General features: G+C 39.4%; 1 protein-coding gene and 1 non-coding gene across 2 annotated transcripts; both read left to right on the top strand.

The window, feature by feature from the left end:
• Nucleotides 1–444: 444 nt before the first annotated feature.
• Nucleotides 445–9,534, top strand: rps15 (ribosomal protein S15). Its single transcript, XM_028816645.2, has 4 exons — nt 445–519; nt 2,094–2,179; nt 3,260–3,494; nt 9,379–9,534. The coding sequence occupies exons 1-4, from the start codon at nt 517–519 to the stop codon at nt 9,490–9,492; spliced, it is 438 nt and encodes a 145-aa protein (XP_028672478.1). The 5' UTR covers nt 445–516; the 3' UTR covers nt 9,493–9,534.
• On the top strand, nt 2,340–2,472 carry LOC114663298 (small nucleolar RNA SNORA35). The gene has a single exon (XR_003718112.1). It is a non-coding gene; the product is annotated as a small nucleolar RNA SNORA35 (small nucleolar RNA).
• Nucleotides 9,535–10,219: the final 685 nt, after the last annotated feature.

Here is a 10,219-nt window from a genome sequence, read left to right as displayed (position 1 = left end):
CATTTATGTGGTTAGCAGACGCTTTTACCCAACCCGACTTACAAAAAAAAAGGTGAGCACAATCGAGTAACATCAGTTCGGAGACCTAACATCGCAGTGCTTTTATTTATTTGCGTGTGTATTTACTTAAATGTGTCCTAAATATTCCTCCATAGTCTCGAATCAACGAATAGCTCGGCGATTCGTGAAGCTTCGTGTCACCATCACTAGTTTCCATCTATCTGTTTACTCGATGCTTAAGTTTCAAAATGCAATCAAAATATAAAAACATTTTATGGCGAAGATCGGTTTAAGTATTTTTTATATAAAAACAGCTAAACTGTTACAGAATTGACACCACCAAAGCCAGTTGTATTAAGCTTTCTAAGCCCTCCAGATGCGATGCAGCCTGCCAATGTGAGCGCGCCGGTCCTGCACCGGAAATGCCTTGGACGCGCTGGCGGAAGTGCGCGCCAGTTCCCGGTTATGTAGCATCGCGAGAGTGAAGTTTTTCCTTTCCTGCGCGATCTCGGCAAAATGGTGGGTGATGTGAATTTGTGCTTTAAGTTTTTCAAATGTAATCGTGTTCAATCCTTATAAAAGAAACGTAGACAACAACCATCGAAAGAAAATAGGGGCTTTTTATTGCTACGCGAACATTTTTTGCTTAGCTAGTTTAAGTTCTTCAGAGATTTTAAACGTATTTGCAGCTTTGAGGCACAGCAGTCTCTCTGGCGTAGTACTGACTCGGCGAGGCCGGCCATGGGCTCGTGGGCTTTATATTTTCTAGCTTTACGTATTAACAATGTGAAATTTAGTCGTTTAAATTTGAGGAAGAATGGAACGTGGCCGTGGTGTTTCGGCGTTAGGGGAGCAAATGCTTAATGTGGCCTAAGTGTAATGTGTTGTGTTGGGCCCTTAATCGAGTTGTAAATATGGCTGAATAGACGACTCTGTGAAAACACAAGAGGTTTCAAACGCAGCCGATTTCCAGTGTGCGAAACTCATTTAAAATGTCTGTTTTAACATTGCAGTGTCTCGAGCATTTAGTAGGGCGTACGACCCAACCTCTCCCCGTAGTAGACGGAGGCGCTTACGTCTTCTGAATGAACGCGAGTCGGTGAAATGGTCATTTTCAGGGGTGGACATCTGGGCAGGGGTTTGACGCTGAGCGGCACGAAATGAAGAACGTATTGTAATCGAGACAGTTTCTGGACTCACAGGGTACTTTGTAGCTGGTATGTCAGACATGAATGGGCATAAGTGTTATCTGTTGAGGTGGGCATCTTAGTACAACCTCCACAGATAATCCTAGCAGGTCAGTTTTATACTTGTTGAGGCCCCAAGCTAGAATAAGGTTACACTAAAGCGTGTCGCAGAGGCAGGGGTGTCATTTGGGGGGAAAAAAAGGGAAGGGGTTCATCTTGGATGTGCTGATCACGTTTGAACATTGAGAGGGTTGGAAAATCTACTCCAGAGCCTAAGTCTCTTTTGTCAACTTTCAGTTTACCACTGTGGGCAGCAGGGCCCAATGCACCCACTTGTGTCTTGAGCTGGCAGGGTGTGCATCCATCCAATCATTTTCTTAAGATGGACAAGATCAAGTCTTTACAAGCATGGGACACAAAGCAGGAAGATTACCTGGACTGGGTTGAGTGGCGATGCTAAATTGGCAATATGCGAGTGTCTGTGTATTTACCCAGCTATACTAGAGCCAGGATAAAACGCCAGCTCCTTTTGTAGTCAAAAGATCAGATGTTACTTGGTTGGGGTAAAATAGAATTCTAAATCTTAAACTTCAGTGTATATGAAAATTAGTTTAAGCTTTTGATGTTGAGGTGGAAATTTCAGTTGCAGGCAGAAACAGACTGTCCTCTGCGTATTCAGCATTAGTTTAGTTTTCTGGATGAAACCAAGCCGTGTAGGTTTTAGTAATTGAGTGGCATTGGCAAGCAAGTGTACCAGCTGTGTCGGGATGAAACGTGAGTGTTAAAAAGTCCACTTATTAGATAAAGTTTTGTATGTTAATTTGTGATTGGGAAAAGCTTCTGTCTATCCCTTATGCAGAATCGTTCCTTGTTTTGATCAGAGATTCCAATCTGTTCTCTTCACAGGCGGACGTGGAACAGAAGAAGAAGCGTACGTTTAAGAAGTACACTTACAGAGGTGTCGACCTCGACCAGCTCCTCGATATGTCATAGTAAGGAAATCATTTAACGGCTCTAAATCAGTGGATTTCATAAGTGAATTCTGTGAACATCTCTTTTGTGTGAAGTATTCTGTGGCTGACACACTGGTGAATGTTGTGGAAGCAAAATCAGAATTCCTCATTGCTTCATATTTATGTGCTTGTCCTGCATATGCACTGTCAAATGAACTGAATGTCTTTGAACCCTGGCATTACGGTCTGTTGCGGTGCGAGATTAAACCCAGCTTGCAGATGGGCTGGGCCTCTGATCAGTAGCCTATCCCATTCGAAGGTTGGGAACATTTAACCTGCACATGCAGACTCCAGTGTGTTGTGCTGTCATTGACTTGTGGTTTGAGCCTTTGCTAACTTGTCTTTAATGGCCTGGGGTTTTCAAATGAATACTTTTTATTTTAGAGTCTAGTAAAGGGGTTGTTGAGAGTATCTTGCATTGTTAATGAACATCAGCGTGATCAAGTCCACTTGACCCATTCAGTTTTAGCCTTTCCTGGTCCTGTTTGGAACAGGAACTTAGTGGCATTAGCTTAGTGATCCTTAGCCCTTAACATTTCTATTGCAAGACAAGTCTGGAAATTAAATTGCTGATGGCCTTTATTGGGCTGTCCATTTTATTTATTTACATGTTAATCTTGGGAATTTCATTCAAAAAGGGATGCGTGTGTATGTGGCGCGCTTAATCTTGTTTGCATGTCTAACTATGTATTGGAGCATAAAAACAAAATTCCACCTCCATATTCTGATTTTTTTTCACATGTAACTTAGCCACCCTGTGCCATGAAATCCATAAAGTGAATACTAAAGTTATTCTGCAGTTTGAGCTTAAATTTGAGACGACATGGTGGCTCAGTTACAAGTGTTACCGCTTCATAATTAAGAGGTCTGGGTTTTACTCCTCCATCCCCAAAGATGTGCAGGTTAGGATAATGTGCCAGGATAGGCACAGCCGCACATAACACTAAATTGATTTCAGTGAGGCTGAGAATTTAATGAAAATAAAAGACAGTTTTGTTTCAGACTACTACTTCCACTTTGGTTTTTCTCCCTTATAAAATGTTATGTTCACTTTCTCAGTGAGCAGCTCATGCAGCTGTACTGTGCCCGTCAGAGGAGACGACTAAATCGTGGTCTTCGACGCAAACAGCAGTCTCTCTTGAAGCGTCTCCGCAAAGCCAAGAAAGAAGCTCCTCCAATGGAGAAACCAGAAGTAGTAAAGACTCATTTGCGAGACATGGTCATTCTCCCAGAGATGGTGGGCAGCATGGTTGGAGTGTACAATGGCAAGACCTTCAACCAGGTGGAAATCAAGGCAAGTGTCTTTTCAGCATCCAGCCCTTTCTTCTTTTGATGCCATTTCAGGTCTCTTCAAATCTTTTATGTATTTTTTCCTGTTAAATGTTTGGTTGTCTAAACAAGATCTATGCTGCATTATGTTTGAAGTGGGAAGTCAGATTTCCAACTCGGAATCTCAGGGCTGGTCTGTCAAGTCTGAGTTTGACCAACTTCACATCATGACGTCCATTCAAAATGGCGATGTACACCATGGCCTTTAGTGAAAACTGTAGTATTCTACTGTTAGCATTTGTGTCTAGTAAATCAGTGTACTTTAATCAGTACTGTTCAGCTTCTATCTGTGGACGTGTTGCTACTTTGTTTGGATACACAATACCAGGTGATGTGTTGTTATCAACTGCTGCTTTATTCTGATGAAGTAAGCACAACAAAGATTTTCCTTGACTCGTCCATGTTGGTTTTCCAAATGTTCTACTGGGACATGGTGAACTAGAGTGTGAGTGGGGTAGTGGCTCTGAGTCTAAGGATCTGCGCTGGTATCCAGAAGGTTGCCTGTTCGAATCCCCGTCACTGCCAAAAGAGATCTTGCTCTGCTGGGCCCTTGAGCAAGGCCCTTAACCTGTAATCGCTCCAGGGGTGCTGTACAATGGCTGACCCTGCTCTCTGACCCCAAGGGGTATGCGAAAACTAACAAATTCCTAATACATGTAATAATGTATAAGGCAAAATAAAGAACAAAAAAAAAAAAAAAATAAGACATTATTTGTACCTCTGACATCCAACTTGCAAGGTAAACGGAACATCACTAGTCAGGCTGTGAAGGATGTCGGACGGAGGATCTGCAGTAATGTCTAATGCATATCCTGTTAAGCAGGGGCAGGTGGACTGGTTGAGTGGAAAACTGATGTTAAACTTCCAATATAGGAATAATCCTGAAATGCTGGTACCATACCATTTTAAAATTTGGGTTGTTGGTACTTTTCCTGTACTGGTATGCTGTGCAACCCTACTTTGCAAACTCTTGAGTTCAATATTAAAGTCAAATGTTACTTCAAAGAATTTAGTGCATTTATAAATGTGAAACGCTTCCTGCACATACGTCCTTCATAGTAGTATGCACTTTTGTAATGTTAACACAGTTGAGGTAGCAGAAGGTAGCATATGCCATTTAACTTGACTAATTCTGTTTTATGCACAATAAATACATATAGGCACAACTACTTTATACCGTATAATAATAATTCATTACATTTATATAGCGCTTTTCTCAGTACTCAAAGCGCTATCCACACAGGGAGGAACCGGGAAGCGAGCCCACAATCATTCACAGTCTCCTTACTGCAAAGCAGCAGCACTACCACTGTGCCACCTGGGAGGACTTACTATATACTTTATACTGTATGCATTAATGGGTTGCATACATGGTGACTGGAAAAAAGACACCTGTTGGTGATGGTCTAGTGCTGGGCGGTATGACCAAAACTCTATATCACGGTTTTTTTCAAAATTTATACCAGTTTCACTGTATTTTTTTTCCTCATGCATGAGTGGATGTTAACCACATTTTCCACTGCAATTACTGCAGTAGACTAGCTAAGAATAACCTACTCCACTGTCATGAGAATTGTACAAAAAAACATTTTAATGTGCACACAAGTATTAAAACAGGTTTGCATGGCCCATAAAGTGATCATTTTCAAGGGCTGGCACTAATGAAGAGAAGTAATCACATTGCATAACAGTTGCGGTCAAAATATATAACCTTATTATTGAACAAATTTTCATCCATCCATCCATCCTCTTCCGCTTATCCGTGAACAAATTTTTCAAAACTAAATTTTTGACAACATATTTTCAACCATTCAAAGAGGCATTTAGACTTAGTAAAATATCCAGAGGTGCTTGTCTTAGAAAATGAATAAATAGTAAATATTTTTTGTAAACCAACTACGCTTTCTGTTAATGACAATCTCTGTCCCCAGACAACGTTAAAGTGACTTTTTAACAACTTTACCATCACTAAACTGCATAATAATTTAAACTAATAAATAATAACAATAAAATAAATGAGAGTGCAACTTACAGTAATACTATTATTTCAAGACTTCAAGCCCAGGTGCATTACACAGTATTCACCAATTAAAAATAAAATAAAACCAGTGCAACTTGGTGTTGACTTCTTTACCAACTGAACCATCATTAAGGCAAACTGAATTAATATGGAACTTGCTTCAAGCTAAGCTATAATCATAAATAATAAAACTGCAACTTGCATTTATAATGCTATTTGTGGTATAGCCCTACGGAAGCATATTAGGCAAACGGTGAAGAAGAAAAAAAAAACTATTTCCACTTTATTCTCGCCATTTATGTTGAGATTAAAGTTGACATTTCCACTTTATTCTAATAGTTTATTTTGTCATTAAGGTAGAATGTCGTAAACTAAACTTCATCCTAAAATCAATGTTTAATTTACTAGATTTCTCAAACCCCGTCATAAGTTAAAGTAGCACATTAAGTGCTTTGTGTTGCGTGTTCCCCGACCCGGTCGTTAATCGCTGCGCGCTTCTTAAAATGACTTCTTCTGCACTAAGAGGAGGCGCAGGCAGTGATCGCCGCACAGAATCCATTCACTTCATGATATTCCTGCTCTCTGAAAATTTAGAATGCTAAGATAAATACTTGATATCATTTTCATGATGAAATGCATTAAAGCAGGTATTAAACATGCACGGTAGTGTGGCGGTGGTGCTCCTCCCTAGCAGTAAGGGGTCCCCAGGTGTACGTTCAGTGTAGAGAACTTTACGGCAGGTGTGACGAGGCTCCAAAAAAACTGGATGTATGAATGGGTATCGCACAGGTTTAACTTAAATATCGTGTGAATGTTGGGTTTGTGATCTGGTGGTCGGAGACACGAACACAGAATTCAGTGGATGTTCTTCTGAGCGGGCTTTCTTTATTGCATGTGTGCTGTCTCTATCTGACGTACCAAACCCCCAGTTCCTATCCTTCCTTTTTCTTTCTCCACATAACCAATCACCACATGATACACGTCTTTGTGAACTTTATATAAAAAAATTTTTAAAAAATCTTGTTTAATTATGCCATCCATTCAGGGTTGCACTCATCCCAGTAATCATCGTGTGCAAGGCAGGAGCAAATCCTGAACGGGACGGCAGCACATTGCTGAGTTGTGCCATTTTATAACTACTCGAAGTTAAAAGGTTTATGCCTGTATTTTTACAGATCAGTGTTTTGATTTCAATGGTGTCGATAGAAAAAAAATTGCATTATAAATTTAACTAAACATTGACAGTAGCTGCAATACTATACTATTTAATGCTAAGATTTCTCCAATGACACGTTTTTCTTAAATTTCAGGGTCCCTTCCATCACGACAGACTGAAATTTGTTAGCCTTGATGTTCGTTTATCTTTATTGAAGATGTTGCTTTGTCTTTTACTGAGAACTTTCAAACAGCCTGAAAATGTGAAAGCGACCAATGGGATCTCTGGCCTTTCCAGAAAAAGATCATGGAGAGTTCTGAGTAGTGTAACGTTTTGTAACTTAGGGCTGCAGCTGCTTTGCACATTTGTCTTTAACACAAAGTGACACGTTTGCCTCATTCTTTTGAAACATGTTTTGAATAACTTATTTTTGTTGACAGATGCAAATACTCTGAAGCAGGTCCTGCAGTATCTTTATTGTTGCTTTAGATCCAGGTGTCGGACTGCCTAAATGACGCATCCCTTGCCAAAAATGCCAAATCTAAAATTCCTGGAGGGTGGTGGAGCTCAGGATAGTCTTTGTTCTTCCACTCAACAGTTTTGCTGCATTCAGTAGTTCCAAGAAACTAAGAAAGCAGTTACATTTTTGAAAGTAGTGGGTCTGTGGGGAAATCTTTGTTGGCCTCAGCAATGAGATTTTTAAACTGTAATTGAGACCACATGTGTGATTGACAATTTCCAGCATTGGTGTCAATGTGGTATAAATTCAGCTTTTTAGACACAAGATGCTCATAATGAATGATGTAAACTTCACGATCTTGGAAGTTTGTCATCGGCTTTATGCAGTCCAACCAGGATGTTCGGAGATCTGACTATAGAAGGGGCTCAGCTCAGTTCATAGCAGTTGGTACCTGTTTTGGTAACGGCGAGCTTTGTTTTTCACATTGATACAGTAGGTCCTGTCTTTTAATGAGTTGGTATGCAGTAGTCATTTTATTATACGATCTTCTCACACAAACAATAAAAATATTGTCTTGAACATCACAAAACTTCCAGTGAATGCAAAGCTCACACTGACATTTGTGGAGATGAAAATGCAGTTGTGTTCACTGCTCAGTTCAAATTATCCTTTGTCTTGAGAAAGTATTGTAGCAACATTACTGAGGCACCTTCTTGTAGAGTCGCAGTATGTTTTTGTGACATGGTTTTGTCTGAGTGCATGAAAAACTTGGAACAGTTTGGTCTCCCTTGATGTTTTAAATGTATTAGTTTGTGTGCATGGAGTCCAGTGCCTTTTGAGAAATTCCAAGTTCATGTTAAAATAAAGTGAAGTGAAGTGAGATGTGGCGGAGGATAAGAAGGCTGGAGCATACAAATGTGATGGTGAAATCTGGCGTATCAAGGATAACGGATTTCAGTTCATCAAAATACAAATCCCTCCCATGCTTTTAAAAACGTGTTCATATTCATGTATGTGCTTAGCTTTACGCTTCATGGTCCTGCAACATCGACTGTCTCATTCACCATGACAGTCTGTTCTTGCTCCTTTTTCTCATGATATTAGCATTCATTATAAGGCATATTTTTAAATGAATAATTGAAGCTACAAACGGGCAAATAACACTACTAAAAATAAGACAATGTTAACTAGCGAGTTGCATATAAATAGACAGCTGCATGTGGCTCAGGAGCTCATGAATATCAAGTATCAGAAGATTGGCCCTATTGGTGTTGTCCAAATACGTGCAAAATATGTGTGTGTTGTGTTCAGTGGAAGAGACAATCGGGCATCCATGATGTTCATAGATGTGCTTCAATGGATGCTAGCTAATAAGATTTTAAACAAGATTTTTGAAATGGTCAAAACTGACCTTTTGGTAAATTAAGGTGAATAATCTTCCAGTTATATCGGATCTTGCAAACATGTTTTGCATTTTGTGATATTGACTGGCTTGGTGTTTAGCTTTAGGCAGAATTTTGTTTTTCATTCTTCTACCTGCATGGTTGGGTTTAGTTTTTTTTTTTTTAACACAGGCCTCTGTTTCCTCTGCTTAGTTTAAGCAGCAGCAGCAACATTTATTTATATAGCATATTTTCATAAAAATAATGTGCTTGAGCGAGTCTTGACACTTCTGATGAGTGAGCTTCTGGTGATTATCCATTGTGAATTTTTTTTTTATTGTGCATTTAAGAATAAAATGCTTTGTCTTTAACTGAAGAGATTAAAAGCAACTGTTCAGTATATCAATATATGGGTACTCGTAAGTGAAAGAGAGATGAGAATTCTACCAAACGATATCCCAGTTAGGCAAGTTGTAGACTTTATTCCCACATAGAATATGCTATGCTGTAGGTCTGTTAAATATTATGCACTATTAATACATTTTCAACACATTTGTCGGACTCTTCTTTTATGATCAGGTGAATTGTTTAAAATTTTTATCTTGGTTGCAATAAGTCAAGGAAAATGAGGCATTTTATTGGCTATCTGAACAGATCACCGTATGCAGTGTCATTTTGCTTGACTTCTTTGCATCCATAATGGCACCCATACTGACTAACGCGGTACAACACCCTACTTCTGTACAGTTATCTTGGCTGAAATGTCTTCATTGATGTTGTTAGTCACTATGTGGGGTTTGTGACGTTGTTTTCTTTTCTTCTCTGTTGCAGCCTGAGATGATTGGTCATTACCTGGGCGAGTTCTCCATTACCTACAAACCAGTCAAGCACGGTCGTCCAGGTATTGGTGCCACTCACTCCTCCCGCTTCATCCCTCTGAAGTAATTTTTTACCAACTCGTATGTAAATAAAGATTTACACCCAGAAGTATGGGCTCTCATTGTCTGTTTTTCAATGTATATGTGAGGACCTGGCTAGAAAATGTGTTTACTCCTCCTAGTACTGCCCCAAAAATGTGTTGACGTGTTAAGTTTGATATCTGGATGTCGATAAACTGATCCTTCTTTAGAAGGAATTGATTTATTAGTTTGTTTCAGAATGTATATTAAATGGTAAGCCCCATTTTAATATTTCATTATCAGTAGCAGTTTATGGAATTGATCACATTTTCTGTAGTTTTTCTTGAGTCCCTTTTTGTAGTAGAAGATAATTTTAAAGCTCTTATTGTTGTTAATAATGCTACTCTGAGCCATATTCTCTTCAGTGTATCAGACCCCATAAAGACCCTGTGTTTAGTCCTGGAACTGGTCTGGGGTGTGACGGTGGCTGAAGGCTTTTCTGCAACTTAACCACAGCAAGTAAGCTGTTGAGTGGCACTCGCCTTTTGAATAACCTTCTGTTCCTACGAGTGTACATAGTCATTTTCCACCTGAATGTTTCCTTCTTCCCTATAAATAAAAAATTTACGAAATGGCCTACATAATGATTAACTTACAGGTCAGAGGATTAAGGTTCCTACTTTATCTGCATGATAGTGGTAATGGAGGAATGCAATTCTTAAACGAGAAGAATTAAAAGTGAATTAAAAACTAAAACTGGGTGGTGTCCCGTA

The sequence above is a fragment of the Erpetoichthys calabaricus genome, chromosome 12 (assembly GCF_900747795.2).
Source record: "Erpetoichthys calabaricus chromosome 12, fErpCal1.3, whole genome shotgun sequence".
Classification (NCBI taxonomy): Eukaryota; Metazoa; Chordata; class Cladistia; order Polypteriformes; family Polypteridae; genus Erpetoichthys; species Erpetoichthys calabaricus.
This window is presented reverse-complemented; position numbering and strand designations above follow the sequence as displayed.